Source organism: Dendrobates tinctorius, unplaced genomic scaffold, assembly GCF_039654945.1.
Source record: "Dendrobates tinctorius isolate UK_male_01 unplaced genomic scaffold, ASM3965494v1 ptg000070l, whole genome shotgun sequence".
In the NCBI taxonomy this organism is placed as follows: domain Eukaryota; kingdom Metazoa; phylum Chordata; class Amphibia; order Anura; family Dendrobatidae; genus Dendrobates; species Dendrobates tinctorius.
In genome coordinates this window covers 31,873,528-31,890,385 of record NW_027361738.1, presented here as the reverse complement: position 1 = coordinate 31,890,385, position 16,858 = coordinate 31,873,528, and the positions used below count along the sequence as shown (strand labels likewise).

General features: G+C 44.2%; 2 protein-coding genes across 3 annotated transcripts in view; one reads left to right on the top strand and one right to left on the bottom strand.

The window, feature by feature from the left end:
- The window catches only part of NUB1 (negative regulator of ubiquitin like proteins 1), a 144,945-nt gene that overhangs the window by 105,270 nt on the left and 22,817 nt on the right, over positions 1–16,858 (bottom strand). Inside the window, exon 4 of the mRNA XM_073581545.1 lies at positions 3,563–3,621. Coding sequence (XP_073437646.1) covers positions 3,563–3,621 — 59 coding nt within the window. The remainder of the gene's footprint in view (positions 1–3,562; positions 3,622–16,858) is intronic.
- The window catches only part of XYLB (xylulokinase), a 331,699-nt gene continuing 329,131 nt past the window's right edge, over positions 14,291–16,858 (top strand). Inside the window, exon 1 of one of the 2 annotated variants that reach the window (XM_073581548.1) lies at positions 14,291–14,438. The gene's annotated coding sequence lies outside the window, so the exon portion shown is untranslated. The remainder of the gene's footprint in view (positions 14,439–16,858) is intronic. The other variant, XM_073581550.1, reaches the window with a different exon arrangement.

Sequence of the window (16,858 nt, the reverse complement as noted above, 5' to 3'; positions counted from 1 at the left end):
GGTAACAGGAGAAATTGAACCCCAAAAGTTGTTGTCCAATTTGTCCTGAGTAAGCTGACACCCCATATGTAGGAGAAAACTACTGTATGGACACACGTCAGGGCTCGGAAGGGAAGTAGTGACGTTTTGGAATGCACACATTGATGGAATGGTCTGTGGGTGTCATGTTGCCTTTGGAGAGGCCCTAATGTACCTAAACAGTGGAAACCCCCCACAAATGACCCCATTTTGAAAACTAGACCCCTAAGGAACTTATCTAGATGTGAGGTGAGCACTTTGAACCCCCAAGGGCTTCACAGAAGTTTATAATGCCAGGGCATGAAAATAAAAAAATCGTCTTTTTTCCACAAACATGATCAATTAGTCCCCAATTTTTTTATTTTCCCAAGGGTAACAGGAGAAATTGAACCCCAAAAGTTGTTGTCCAATTTGTCCTGAGTACGCTGATACCCCATATGTGGGAGAAAACTACTGTATGGGGACACGTCGGGGCTCGGAAGGGAAGTAGTGACGTTTTGGAATGCAGACTTTGATGGAATGGTCTGCGGGTGTCATGTTGCCTTTGGAGAGCCCCTAATGTACCTAAACAGTGGAAACACCCACAAATGACCCCATTTTGGAAACGAGAACCCCTAAGGAACTTATCTAGATGTGTGGTGAGCACTTTGAACCCCCAAGGGCTTCACAGAAGTTTATAATGCCCGGGCATGAAAATAAAAAAATCGTATTTTTTCCACAAACATGATCAATTAGTCCCCAATTTTTTCATTTTCCCAAGGGTAACAGGAGAAATTGGACCCCAAAAGTTGTTGTCCAATTTGTCATGAGTACGCTGACACCCCATATGTGGGAGAAAACTACTGTATGGACACACGTCGGGGCTCGGAAGGGAAGCAGTGCCATTTTGGAATGCAGACTTTGATGGAATGGTCTGCGGGTGTAATGTGCATTTGGAGAGCCCCTAATGTACCTAAACTATTGAAACTCCCCACAAGTGACCCCATTTTGGACACTAGACCCCCCACGGAACTTATCTAGATGTGTGGTGAGCACTTTGAACCCCCAAGTGCTTCACAGAAGTTTATAACGCTCGGACGTGAAAATAAAAAAATCATTTTTTTCCACAAAAATGATATTTTTGCCCCCAATTTTTTATTTTCCTAAGGGTAACAGGAGAAATTGGACCCCAAAAATTGTTTTGCAATTTGTCCTGAGTAGGCTGAAACCCTACATGTGGGGGTAAAACACTGTTTGGGTGCATGGCAGAGCTTGGAAGGGAAGGAGCACCATATGACTTTTTCAACTCAGAATTGGCTGGAATTGAGATCAGACGCAATGTTGCATTTGGAGAGCCCCTGATGTGCCCAAACAGTGGAAACCCCCAATTCTAACTCCAACCCGAACCCCAACACACCCCTAACCCTAATCTCAGCCCTAACCCTAGCCCTAACCCAAGCCCTAACCCTAGCCCTAACCCTAGCCCTAACCCTAATGGAAAAATGGAAATAAATACATTTTTTTAATTTTATTATTTTTCCCTAACTAAGGGGTTGATAACGGGGGGTTTGATTTACTATTTATGGCGGTTTTTATTTTTGGCAGCTGTCGCACGCTGAAAGACGCTTTTTATTGTAAAAATAGTTTTTGCATCACCACATATTGAGAGCTATAATTTTTCCGTATTTTGACCCACCGAGTCATGTGAGGTCTTATTTTTTGCGGGACGAGTTGACGTTTTTATTGGTACCATTTTCGGGCACGTGACATTTTTTGATCGCTTTTTATTCCGATTTTTGGGAAGCAGAATGAACAAAAACCAGCGTTTCATGAATTTCTTTTGGGAGAGTGCGTTTACACCGTTCCGCGTGCGGTAAAATTGATAAAGCGGTTTTATTCTTCGGGTCAGTACGGTTACAGCGATACCTCATTTAGGTCGTTTTTTTTATGTTTTGTCGGTTTTATGCAATGAAAACTATTTTATATAAAAAATAATTATTTTTGCATCGCTTTATTCTGCGAGCTATAACTTTTTAATTTTTTCGCTGATGATGCTGTATGGCGGCTCGTTTTTTGCGGGACAAGATGACATTTTCAGCGGTACCATGGATATTTATATGCGTCTTTTTGATCGCGCGTTATTACACTTTTTGTTTGGCGGTATGATAATAAATCATTATTTTTTGCTTGTTTTTTTTTTAAATTTTTTAAGGGGTTCGCTAAAGGGGTTAACTAATGGGACAGTTTTATAGGGCGGGTCGTTACGGATGCGGCGATACCTAATATGTGTACTTTTATTGTTTTGGGTTTTTTTTATTTTCAAAAAATGAATTTATTGGGGAATATTTTTTTTTTTTACTAATTTATTTGGCGATTTTTTTAAAATTATTTTTACACTTTTTTTTAATTTTTTTTTTACTTTATTACATAGTCCCAGGTGGGACATCACTGTCCTGTGACAGATCGCTGATCTGTCACATCACAGATCACTGTGACAGATCAGCAATCTGTCACAGGCATTGAAGAAGACTTCCTCTTGCCTGCGCTTTGCAGGCACTGAGGAAGCCAGCTTCCTGCAGGCCCCCGAAGGCCCCCCGTCGCCATCTTGGATTCGGGGGCCTGGAGGAAAGGAGCCACCCGCAGCAGCGCTGCACATTGCGCTGCCGTGGGGGGCTCAGGGAAGCACGGAGGGAGCCCCCTCCCTGCCGATGCTTCCCTTTAACTCCCGGTACACCGCGATCATGTTTGATCGCGGTGTGCAAGGGGTTAACGTGTCGGGGGCGGTCCGTGACCGCCCCTGACACATTGTGCCGGGTGTCAGCTGTGATAATCAGCTGACACCCGGCCGCGATCAGCGGCGCTCACCACGTGGGCGCCGCTGATCGCGGTAGACGTACTATCCCGTCCATGGGCATAGGGGCCCGGGTCCCATGGACGGGATAGTACGTCTCATGTCAGGAAGGGGTTAATGTTGTGCAGCATCCTACCCGAAACCTGAAAGATCTGGAGAAGATCTGTATGGAGGAGTGGGCCAAAATCCCTGCTGCAGTGTGTGCAAACTTGGTCAAGAACTACAGGAAACGTCTGACCTCTGTAATTGCAAACACATGTCTTTGTACCAAATATTAAGTTCTGTTTTTCTATTGTATCAAATACTTATTTCATGCAATAAAATGCAAATTAATTATGTATAAATCATACAATGTGATTTTCTGTTTTTTATTTATAGATTCTGTCCCTCACAGTTGAAGTGTACCTAAGCCAAAAATTACAGCCCTCTCCATTCTTTGTAGGTGGGAAAACTTGCAAAAGCAGCAGCGTATGAAATACTTATATTTCCCACTGTACAAGTCAATTATGCTTGAATAAAAAGCACGCACATAAATGTCCACATGTGAAAAGGCCTGCCGTGCCAGAGAGGATCCTCTGCAGCTTTGGGTAGGAGACCCACTGAATTCTATAATCTCCAGAGATGCAGGTAGAATATCTGTGTATCTGGACATTTTGTGTCTGAGGTGTAAGGTTATTGAAGTGCTATATAATTATGAAAAAAAGCTGTACTTACTGGTATCTCAACTCCTTCCCTGTGATATTTAGGGACGTTTCCATGAAGTTTCTGGATCCCTTAAAAACACAACACAGAACAGTTTAGGGGATTTAACCACCTCAACAGTCATATCTGAAATGATAAAGAATAGTGGAAGAGTAAAAAAAATCACTCATCAGCACGACCCCATTAAATACGGTAACGCTGGTCTGAGTGCAATCCGATAACGAAAATTGTATCACACTCGTCCGATGAATGCAGCGGTAAGAGCGAGCCCTTATCCAAATTATATATTTGATCATTTCTTATTTATAGCAAACTTCATTTACTTTAGTTTAACTTTTTTTGGAGCTTCGGAACCAATTACTATTTTATGATAGTCACATTAACCCCTTAACACCCAGGGGTATCATTAGTTTTGCACTTTTCCCTCACCTTGTTCCCAGAGCTATCATTTTTTTATTTTTCCATCAATTGGCGGGACGAGATGTACTTTTGAACAATACCATTGCTTTTACCATGTCCTGTACTACACGGGAAAAAAATTCCAAGTGCGGTGAAATTGCAAAAAAAGTGCAATCTCACACTGGTTTTTTGCTTGTTTTTTCTGCTAGGTTCACTAAATGCTAAAACTGACCTGCCATTATGATTCTCCAGGTCATTATGAGTTCATAGACATCAAACATGTCTAGGTTCTCTTTTATCTAAGTGGTGAAAAAAAATACAAAATTTGTTAAAATAAAAAAAAAATTGAGCCATCTTTTGAGTCCCTTAGCGTCTCCATTTTTCGCGATCTTGGGTTGGGTGAGGGCTTAATTCTTGCGCACCAAGCTGACGTTTTTAATGATTCATAGAAAAAGGAAAGTCCAGCTCAAGGAGTAAAATCCAGAATTTTCTTTATTTATTTCTTTAAAATACAAGCATGGTTGCTATAGTCATCATTGCGGTTTTTACCCTGACATGGGATAGCCGCACAGAAAGTGCCCACGATACCACTTTTGTGCAGATACAGTGCCTTGCGAAAGTATTCGCCCCCCTGTAACTTTTCAACCTTTTCCCGCATATCACGCTTCAAACATAAAGATACCAAATGCAAATTTTTGGTGAAGAATCAACAAGTGGGACACAATTGTGAAGTTGAACGAAATTTATTTTTTTGTGGAAATTCAAAAACTGAAAAGTGGTGCGTGCAATATTATTCGGCCCCTTTAACGTAATACTTTGCTGCACCACCTTTTGCTGCAATTACAGCTGCAAATCGCTTGGGGTATGTGTCTATCAGATTTGTACATCGACAGACTGAATTTCTTGCCCATTCTTCCTAGGGAAACAGCTCGAGCTCAGTGAGGTTTGATGGAGATCGTTTGTGAACAGCAGTTTTCAGCTCTTTCCACAGATTCTCGATTGGATTCAGGTCTGGACTTTGACTTGGCCATTCTAACACATGGATACATTTATTTGTGAATCATTCCATTGTAGATTTTGCTTTATGTTTGGCATCGTTGTCTTGTTGGAAGACAAATCTCCGTCCCAGTCTCAGGTCTTTTGCATACTCTAACAGGTTGATTTTCTTCAAGAATGGTCCTGTATTTGGCTCCATCCATCTTCCCATCAATTTTAACATCTTGCCTGTCCCTGCTGAAGAAAAGCAGGCCCAAACCATGATGTTGCCAACACTGTTATGATTGAGTCACCGTAGGAGGCAAAAATAGAAATGCTAGCTAAGTCCAGAAAACCAGAGAAGTTGGCAGCTATCGGATTGCAGACCCCTGAACCTATCAACACAACTAGCATTAGCCGTGGGGGGCTCCTACGATGCCCTAGGCCCCTCGATCACAGCCGGAGGACTACATAGCCCAAAGACAGAAAGGGAAATCTAAACTGCCCCAGAGCAGACCCCAAAGCAAAAGGCAGCCCCCCACATATAATGACGGTGAAGCAAGAAGAAAGAACAAAACACAGACAGAAAGATAGACTGAGCAAAGATGGGGCCCAAGCTAGCTTAGATAGGAAAGGACAGGAAGGCTGCTGTCTGCAATCCGTGAAAAACCCTATGAAAATAAGAGCCAACAAACTGACAGTAAAAAAAACCCTGAAGACGCTAGGCTTCAAAAAAGGCTATGTCAGTACTCAGGAATATTCTGAAGACAGAGCAACAGGCAAAAGGAGATTCAGCTCACCCCAGCAGGGAATGGCAGAATCCAGAAAAGCAAGGAAAACAAAACACTAATGCAAAAGGGCAAAGCAGAAATCTTAGCTTTAGATGAGCAGGAATCAGACTGGTTTCCTAGAAGTCCACAGAGAAATCACCCGCAGGCCAGAAGGGCGTCGGCAGCCTTATATCCAGTCATTAACTCCACTCAGCTAGTCATCATCATCAGCCCCAGGTGTTTGACAATCAGGCTCACTACCTTTCTTCACCAGAAGAGGGAGTTCCTCGGGCCTCAGTAGTGAAGGGGCAAATGAACTCACAACAGTACCTCCCCCTTGAGGAGGGGTCACCGAACCCTCAACCACGCCACCAGGGCGATCAGGGTGAGCCCGATGAAAGGCACGCACCAATCTTTTGGCATGAATATCAGAGGCAGAGACCCAGGAATTATCCTCCTGACCATAACCCTTCCACTTAACCAAATACTGGAGTCTCCGTCTAGCCAGACGGGAATCCAGTACTTTCTCTACCTCATATTCCATGTTACCTTCAACCAATACAGGGTCTGGAGGTGCACCCCCGGAACAACAGGTTCAACAAACCTCTTCAACAAAGATTTATGGAACACATTATGGATTTTAAATGTGACAGGAAGAGCCAAACGAAAAGAGATCGGATTAATAATCTCCAAAATCTTGTAAGGTCCAATAAATCTAGGCTTAAACTTAGGAGAAGCCACCTTCATAGCAATATTTTTTGATGATAACCACACGATATCACCAACCTTAAACTGGGGACCAATGGTCCTATGTCGGTTGGAAAACCGCTGGGCCTTTTCCTGGGAGAGAGATAACTTATCCACCACTTGGTCCCAGATCTGGTGCATTCTCTCCACCACAGTGTCAACACCTGGGCAGGCAGAGGGCTCCACCTGCCCTGAAGAAAATCGAGGATGAAACCCAAAGTTACAAAAAAAAGGTGACATCAAAGTGGCAGAACTAGCTCTATTATTTAAAGCAAATTCGGCCAAGGGCAAAAATGAAACCCAATCATCCTGATCAGCAGAAATAAAACATCTCAAATATGACTCCAAGGTCTGGTTTGTTCTCTCTGTCTGCCCATTGGTCTGAGGGTGAAAAGCAGAGGAGAAGGACAACTGAATTCCCAGCTTGGAACAGAAAGTTCTCCAAAATCTAGACACACACTGGACTCCTCTGTCAGATACAATGTTCTCAGGAATCCCGTGCAAGCGAACCACCTGTTGTAAAAACAGGGGCACCAATTCAGAGGAAGATGGCAACTTAGGGAGTGGTACAAGATGAACCATCTTAGAGAACCTATCACAAATCACCCAAATAACAGTCATCCTTTGAGAGACAGGCATATCAGAGATGAAATCCATTGAAATATGGGTCCATGGCCTCTTGGGGACAGGCAAAGGCATCAACAACCCACTAGAGCGAGAACACGATTTAGACCGGGAGCACGTCCCACAGGACTGCACAAAATTCCTGACATCACGAGACAAGGAGGGCCACCAAAAAGACCGACTCACCAGATCTCTAGTACCAAAAATACCTGGATGACCAGCCAAAGCAGAGCAATGAACTTCAGACATCACTCTCTTCTTCCACTGGTCAGGAACATGCAACTTTCCACTGGGACAACGCTCAGGTTTGTCCTCCTGGAACTCTTCCAGAGCACGTCTCAAATCGGGCGAGATGGCAGAAAGAACTACCCCTTCGCCTAAGATGGTAGCAGGCTTGGTCACCACAGGAGAATCAGCAAAGAAGCTCCTAGAGAGGGCGTCAGCCTTGACATTCTTAGTTCCAGGAAGAAAAGAAACCACAAAATCAAAACGTGTAAAAAACAAGGCCCACCTAGCCTGTCTAGGGTTCAAGTGCTTAGCCGACTCTAGGTAAATCAAATTCTTGTGGTCAGTGAGGACCACGACTTGATGCTTAGCTCCCTCCAACCAATGTCTCCACTCCTCAAATGCCCATTTCATGGCTAACAGTTCCCGATTCCCCACATCATAGTTACGTTCAGATGGAGAGAACTTTCGGGAAAAGAAAGCACAGGGATTCATTTTAGATGTTACAGGATCCTTTTGGGACAAAACAGCTCCTGCACCAATCTCAGAAGCATCCACCTCTACCTGGAACGGAAGTGAGACATCAGGTTGCCGCAAAACCGGGGCGGAGGTGAATCTTCGCTTCAGCTCCTGAAAGGAAGAAACAGCCTCCGGAGACCAATTTAACACATCAGCACCCTTCTTTGTCAAATCAGTCAATGGCTTGGCAATACTAGAAAATTTTGCTATAAATTTCCGATAAAAATTAGCAAAACCCAAAAACTTCTGGAGGGCCTTCAAAGAAGTGGGTTGAACCCAATCGTAAATGGCCTGTACCTTGGCCGGGTCCATTTCAATAGTTGACGGGGACAAAATAAATACCAAAAAAGAAATCCTCTGTACTCCAAAAAGGCATTTAGATCCTTTGACATACAGGGAATTCTCCCTCAAGATCCGGAACACAGTCCGAATATGTTCCACATGAGAATCCCAATCCTTGGAGAAGATCAAAATATCATCCAGATAGATAATCAAAAATTTATCGACAAAATCTCGGAAAATATCGTTCATGAAGCACTGGAAGACAGAAGGGGCATTAGTGAGCCCAAAAGGCATCACCAGGTACTCAAAATGTCCCTCCGGAGTATTAAACGCCGTCTTCCATTCATCCCCATGCTTAATGCGAATAAGATTATACGCCCCCCTGAGGTCAAGCTTGGTAAACCAGCAAGCACCTTTAACTCTGGAGAATAGATCAGAAATCAGGGGTAACGGATACTGATATTTAACAGTAATTTTGTTGAGAGCACGATAATCAATACAAGGTCTTAATGATCCATCCTTTTTGGCTACAAAAAAAAAACCGGCACCTAAGGGTGACGAGGATGGTCTAATATGACCCTTCTCCAACGCCTCCTTAATATAGAATCGCATAGCCTCGTGCTCGGGTACAGATAAATTGAAGAGCCGACCCTTGGGAAATTTACACCCCGGGCTCAGTTCAATTGCACAGTCATAACTCCTATGAGGAGGCAGAGACGCAGACTCATTCTCACTAAATACATCATAAAAGTCCGCCAAATAATCAGGAACATCATGCGACTGAGGAGAGGTGGAAAACACCGGAGCCTCACTAAAGGCACACCGACAACCCCAACTCACCACAGACACAGATTTCCAATCCAAAACAGGATTATGAATTTGTAACCAGGGAAACCCCAGAACAATAGTATCATGCAGATTATGTAACACCAAAAACCTGCAATTTTCTTGATGGTCTGGGGCGACCCGCATTATCACCTGGGTCCAAAACTGAGGTTTATTTTTAGCCAAAGGAGTAGCATCAATCCCCCGCAAAGGGATAGGCGTCTGCAGAGGTGTCATCGGAAATCCACAACGTTTAGCAAAATCCAAGTCCATTAGGTTTAGAGCTGCTCCCGAATCCACAAAAGCCTTGGCGGAAAATGTGGACAGGGAGCAGATCAGAGTAATAGCCAGAAGAAACTTAGGTTGAACACCACCAACAGAAAACGTGTGTGCAAGCCGTTTCTCGCGTTTAGGACAGACAGAAATAATATGCGAGGCATCTCCACAGAAAAAACACAACTTATTACGCCTTCTGAACTCCTGACGCTGCTCTCTGGAAAAAACTCTATCACATTGCATAGGTTCAGACATCTGTTCAACAGGTGGTAACACCTCTCGTGCAGCTCTGCGTTCGCGCAAACGCCGATCAACCTGAATGGCTAAAGACATAGAATCGTCAAGACCAGAGGGAACAGGAAATCCCACCATAGTATCTTTTACGGCTTCTGACAACCCCTTCCGAAAGAGAGCAGCCAAGGCATTATCTTTCCAGGTAGTAAGTACTGCCCACTTTCGGAATTTTTGACAGTACAATTCTGCAGAATCACGACCCTGGCTCAATGCCAGCAGGGTCTTTTCAGCCTGATCAATGGCATTAGGTTCGTCATACAACAACCCCAAGGCCTGAAAAAATGTGTTCACATTAGTCAGAATAGGATCATCTGGTTTCAAAGAAAACGCCCAATCCTGGGGATCGCCACGCAGCAAAGAGATGACAATTTTAACCTGCTGCGCGGAGCTCCCTGACGAGTTAGGCTTCAAGGCAAAAAATAATTTACAATTATTTTTGAAATTCAAAAATTTAGACCGATCCCCAAAAAATACATCAGGTGTAGGAATCTTTCGTTCAGCAGCATGTGAATGAGCAAGGTAGGCGGAAATTCCCCGCACTTCCGCAGCGAGCTGCTCCACACGATCAGACAATTGCTTTATCTCCATTGAGAGAAAAAAAAATTCCCCCTACGGCCTCAGAGATATAGAGGAAAAAATATACACACTTTTTTTTTTTTTTTTTATATACAATTCTTTCCTGCAATTGAGTACCCTAGGATCTGCGGTAAGGCGGGTGATTCTGTTATGATTGAGTCACCGCAGGAGGCAAAAATAGAAATGCTAGCTAAGTCCAGAAAACCAGAGAAGTTGGCAGCTATCGGATTGCAGACCCCTGAACCTATCAACACAACTAGCAGTAGCCGTGGGGGGCTCCTACGATGCCCTAGGCCCCTCTATCACAGACGGAGGACTACATAGCCCAAAGACAGAAAGGGAAATCTAAACTGCCCCAGAGCAGACCCCAAAGCAAAAGGCAGCCCCCCACATATAATGACGGTGAAGCAAGAAGAAAGAACAAAACACAGATAGATAGACTGAGCAAAGATGGGGCCCAAGCTAGCTTAGATAGGAAAGGACAGGAAGGCTGCTGTCTGCAATCCGTGAAAAACCCTATGAAAATAAGAGCCAACAAACTGACAGTAAAAAAAACCCTGAAGACGCTAGGCTTCAAAAAAGGCTATGTCAGTACTGTATGTTGATCCAGAGGAAGGCAAAAAAAAACCCATGTGGCAAACAGTAAGCTTCACATTGGGGAAAAAAATTCCTTCCCGACTCCACATACAGCAATCAGACTAGCTCCCTGGATCAGCGCAATATTAAGGAAACTAGTGTATATACCCTGTAATATTATACTTTTCAAGAAAGGCATCCAGTCCCTTCTTAAATTTTAGTAGGGAATCACTCATTACAACATCATATGGCAGAGAGTTCCATAGTCTCACTGCTCTTACAGTAAAGAATCCGCGTCTGTGAGTATGCTTAAACCTTCTTTCCTCCAGACGTAGAGGATGCCCCCTTGTCCCCGTCACAGGTCTAAGAGTAAAAAGATCATTAGAAAGGTCTTTGTATTGTTCCCGCATATATTTATACATTGTAATAAGATCACCCCTAAGCCTTCGATTTTCCAAACTAAATAACCCCAAGTGTAATAACCTGTCTTGGTATTGCAGACCCCCTAGTTCCCGAATAACCTTGGTCGCTCTTCTCTGCACCCGCTCCAGTTCAGCTATGTCTTTCTTATACACCGGAGACCAGAACTGTACACAGTATTCTAAGTGTGGTCGCACTAGTGACTTATATAGAGGTACAATTATGTTCTCCTCATGAGCATCTATGCCTCTTTTAATGCATCCCATTATTTTATTTGCCTTTGCAGCAGCTGCCTGACACTGGCCACTAAATGTGAGTTTGTCGTCCACCCATGCACCCAGGTCTTTTTCAGTGACAGTTTTGCCCAGTGTTTTACAATTAAGCACATAATTATACATCTTGTTCGTTCTACCTAAGTGCATGACCTTACATTTATCCCCATTAAAGCTCATTTGCCATTTATCAGCCCAAGCTTCTAGTTTACATAAATCCTCCTGTAATATAAAATTGTCCTCCTCTGTATTGATTACCCTGCAGTTTCGTGTCATCTGCAAATATTGAAATTCTACTCTCTATGTCCACTACAAGGTCATTAATAACTATGTTAAAAAGAAGCGGGCCCAAAACTGACCCCTGTGGTACCCCACTGCTAACCGTGACCCAGTCCGAGTGTGCTCCATTAATAACCACCCTTTGTTTCCTATCCCTGAGCCAGCTCTTAACCCACCTACACATATTTTCCCCTATCCCCATTGTTCTCATTTTATGTATCAACCTTTTGTGTGGCACCGTATCAAAAGCTTTTGAAAAGTCCATGTACACCACGTCCACTGCAGTCCCTTGGTCCAGTCCTGAACTTACCTCTTCATAAAAGCTTCTCAGATTAGTCTGACAGGAACGGTCCCTTGTAAACCCATGTTGATATTGGGTCATGAGGTTATTCTTCTCCAGATACTCCAGTATAGCATCTCTTAGAAGACCCTCCAGGATTTTACCCACAGTTGAGGTTAAACTTACTGACCTATAATTTCCGAGTTCAGTTTTTGTCCCCTTTTTGAATATTGGCACATTTGCTATACGCCAGTCCTGTGGTACAGACCCTGTTATTATGGAATCTTTAAAGATTAAAAATAATGGTCTATCTATGACTGTGCTTAATTCCTGCAGTACTCGGGGGTGTATACCATCCGGGCCCGGGGATTTGTCAATTTTAGTGATTTTTAGACGGCGCCGTACTTCCTGCTGGGTTAAGCAGGTGACATTTAATGGAGAATTTTTATCCCTGATCATGTTATCCGTCATGGGATTTTCTTGTGTAAATACTGTTGAAAAAAGTCATTTAGTATATTGGCTTTTTCCTCATCCACCATTTCACCCAGACTATTTTTAAGGGGGCCAACACTATCATTTTTTAGCGTCTTACTATTTATGTAGTTAAAGAATATTTTGGGATTATTTTTACTTTCTCTGGCAATGAGTCTCTCTGTCTCAATCTTTGCTGTCTTGATTTGCTTTTTACAGAATTTATTTAATCTTCTGTATTTATTTAATGCCTCATCACTACCTACTTGCTTTAATTCTCTAAATGCTTTATTTTTATCTCTTATTGCGCCCCTTACAGCTCTATTTAGCCATAGTGGTTTCCTCCTATTTCTAGCATGTTTATTCCCATACGGTATATATTGTGCACAGGTCCTATTCAGGATGCTAATAAACGTTTCCCATTTTCTTTGTGTATTTTTATGTCTCAGGATATCGTCCCAGTTAATTGCACCAAGATCATCTCTCATCCGTTGGAAATTTGCTTTCCTGAAGTTTAGTGTCCTTGTAACCCCTCTACTACACATCTTATTAAAGGATACATGAAAACTTATTATTTTGTGATCACTATTACCCAAGTGACCCCCAACCTTTACATTTGATATGCGGTCTGGCCTGTTGGTTAATATTAGGTCTAGCAGTGCACCCCCTCTTGTTGGGTCCTGAACCAGTTGTGAAAGGTAATTGTCTCTCATAGTTGTCAAAAACCTATTACCTTTGCTGGAACTGCAGGTTTCGGTTCCCCAATGTATTTCAGGGTAGTTGAAGTCCCCCATAATAATGACTTCTCCTTGAGTCGCTGCTTCATCTATTTGCTTTATGAGGATATTCTCTGTAGCTTCCATTATTTTTGGAGATTTATAACAAACCCCTATCAGTAATTTATTATTTTTCCCCCCTCCCCTTATCTCTACCCACAGGGACTCTACATTTTCATTAGATTTATATATATTATCACGAAGGATAGGTTTTAAGGATGATTTTACATATAAACACACACCTCCCCCTCGCTTATTTGTTCGGTCATTTCTGAACAGACTATAGCCCTGTAAATTAACCCCCCAGTCATGGCTCTCATCCAGCCATGTCTCAGATATCCCCACCATGTCATAATTATGTTCCAACAACATTAACTCCAATTCCTCCATTTTGTTGGCGAGGCTTCTGGCATTAGTATACATGCACTTTATGTATCTCTCTGTACCTCTATTCTTTCTTAAATTATTAACTGTTCTAACCCCACCCCCCATGCCCCCCCTCCCCAATTTCATTATTTGTGCCCAGGTCTCTATGTGCACTGCCTTCCCCTCCTATAAATACCCTCCCCCCCCGTCCCTAGTTTAAACACTCCTCCAACCTTCTAGCCATTTTCTCCCCCAGCACAGCTGCACCCTCCCCATTGAGGTGCAGCCCGTCCCTAGCGTAGAACCTGTAGCCAACTGAGAAGTCGGCCCAGATCTCCAGGAACCCAAACCCCTCCTTCCTACACCAATTCCTGAGCCACTTATTAACCTCCCTAATCTCCCATTGCCTCTCTGGCGTGACACGTGGTACAGGAAGTATTTCCGAAAATACCACCTTGGAGGTCCTTGCTTTAAGCTTACAGCCTAATTCCCTGAAATCATCTTTAAAGGAAAGGTGCCGCAATTTTATATAATTTGCAAAAAAAGAGTAAGTAACAAAACATGTTGTTTCAGCAAATGTTGTACTAACTAGGATTTATGGTTTGTTTGTAATAATGTTTTAATGTAGCCACTGGGCGCTGACATCTTGATTTGCAGATCTGCGGAGGACTCATACAGTCTGCAAACATGGCCGTCCCTGGACATAGGAGACTGTGGTCGGCTCCCGACCCCACCATGCAGCCTCATTAGCAGAGAACTGGGCACGCCCCTGTGGGCTGCACCATTCACTGCTGTAGGTGTGGCTGGGCGCCATTTTACTGTAGCCCAGTGCTATCTGCTGAGCTCCACGTTCTGCACCGTGCTTCCTGCTCCAGCTCCCCTGTCCTCCTGCTCTGGCTCCGCCTCCTCACTCACACACAGCCCCAGTGATCTCCGGTAATCTGACACCTTTGCTTTTATGAGAGCTTTTATGGCTGTCTGAGGAGGACAGTGACATATACAGCCCATAGTCTAGTGTATAATTGGGGGGGGCTGGAAGTTTCACCAGTGTGGGCATATCTGTAATACTGTCTCCTGTGATACTGCCTGCTGAGCCGTGTATCTAATCCTCTCCTGTGTGATACTGACTGCTGAACAGTGTATCTAATCCTCTCCTGTGTGATACTGACTGCTGAACCGTGTATCTAATCCTCTCCTGTGTGATACTGCCTGCTGAGCCGTGTATCTAATCCTCTCCTGTGTGATACTGACTGCTGAACCGTGTATCTAATCCTATCCTGTATGATAATGTCTGCTGAACCGTGTATCTAATCCTCTCCTGTGTGATACTGCCTGCTGAACCGTGTATCTAATCCTCTCCTGTGTGATACTGTCTGCTGAGCCGTGTATCTAATCCTCTCCTGTGTGATACTGACTGCTGAACCGTGTATCTAATCCTCTCCTGTGTGATACTGACTGCTGAGCCGTGTATCTAAACCTCTCCTGTGTGATAATGCCTGCTGAACCGTGTATCTAATCCTATCCTGTATGATAATGTCTGCTGAACCGTGTATCTAATCCTCTCCTGTGTGATACTGCCTGCTGAACCGTGTATCTAATCCTCTCCTGTGTGATACTGTCTGCTGAGCCGTGTATCTAATCCTCTCCTGTGTGATACTGACTGCTGAACAGTGTATCTAATCCTCTCCCGTGTGATACTGCCTGCTGAACCGTGTATCTAATCCTCTCCTGTGGGATACTGTCTGCTGAGCCATGTATCTAATCCTCTCCTGTGTGATACTGACTGCTGAACCGTGTATCTAATCCTCTCCTGTGAGATACTGACTGCTGAACCGTGTATCTAATCCTCTCTTGTGTGATACTGACTGCTGAACCGTGTGTCTAATCCTCTCCTGTGTGATACTGTCTGCTGAGCCGTGTATCTAATCCTCTCCTGTGTGATACTGTCTGCTAAGCCGTGTATCTAATCCTCTCCTGTGTGATACTGACTGCTGAACCGTGTGTCTAATCCTCTCCTCTGTGAAACTGTCTGCTGAGCCGTGTATCTAATCCTCTCCTGTGTGATACTGTCTGCTGAGCCGTGTATCTAATCCTCTCCTGTGTGATACTGACTGCTGAACCGTGTGTCTAATCCTCTCCTGTGTGATACTGACTGCTGAACCGTGTGTCTAATCCTTTCCTGTGTGATACTGACTGCTGAACCGTGTATCTAATCCTCTCCTGTGTGATACTGTCTGCTGAGCCGTGTATCTAATCCTCTCCTGTGTGATACTGCCTGCTGAGCCGTGTATCTAATCCTCTCCTGTGTGATACTGCCTGCTGAGCCGTGTATCTAATCCTCTCCTGTGTGATACTGCCTGCTGAGCCGTGTATCTAATCCTCTCCTGTGTGATACTGCCTGCTGAACCGTGTATCTAATCCTCTCCTGTGTGATACTGACTGCTGAACCGTGTATCTAATCCTCTCCTGTGTGATACTGACTGCTGAACCGTGTATCTAATCCTCTCCTGTGTGATACTGACTGCTGAACTGTGTATCTAATCCTCTCCTGTGTGATACTGACTGCTGAACCGTGTATCTAATCCTCTCCTGTGTGATACTGTCTGCTGAACCATGTATCTAATTCTCTGCTCTCCTGAAATACTCTGTGCTGCTGTCACCCTGCTGGTTTTATGTGTGATCTACATGGTGGTATTGTGTATGATCTATATGGCGGCATTGTGTGTGAAGTATATGGCGGTATTATTTGTGAGCTGCTAAAAGGGGACCCATTCTGGGGTGGTTCTGGCTGAGCACCTGCACACGGGTCAGGGGTAATAGGTGCAGTCAGGGGAGGGCTGGGGAGGCAGCTGAAGAGAGGGGTCTCATTTTTATCGTTACTGTATGGCTCCATTCCCCCCCAGCCTGCTTCCCAGCGTCACCCCGGACTGCGCCTGTCGCCTCGCTTTCACACATCGCCAGGACAGGATCTGAGGAAGGGAATGGGGTCTTTGCCTGCAAAGTCTGGATCAGAACAGGCCATCAATCAGCAGAAATGTTTCCTGGATTTCTGTGCTGCTGTCTCCCTGCTCCTCCCCCATATATCTCCCTCTGTGCCCCCCCATAGACCAGCGCACTGCTCTCCTGAAATACTGTGTGCTGCTGTCACTCTGCTCCTCACGCATACATCTCCCTCTGTGCCCCCCATAGACCAGCACACTGCTCTCCTGAAATACTCTGTGCTCCTCCACCATATATCTCCCTCTGTGCCCCCATAGACCAGCACACTGCTCTCCTGAAATAATCTGTGCTGCTGTCACCCTGCTCCTCCACCATATATCTCCCTATGTGCCCCCCATAGACCAGCACACTGCTCT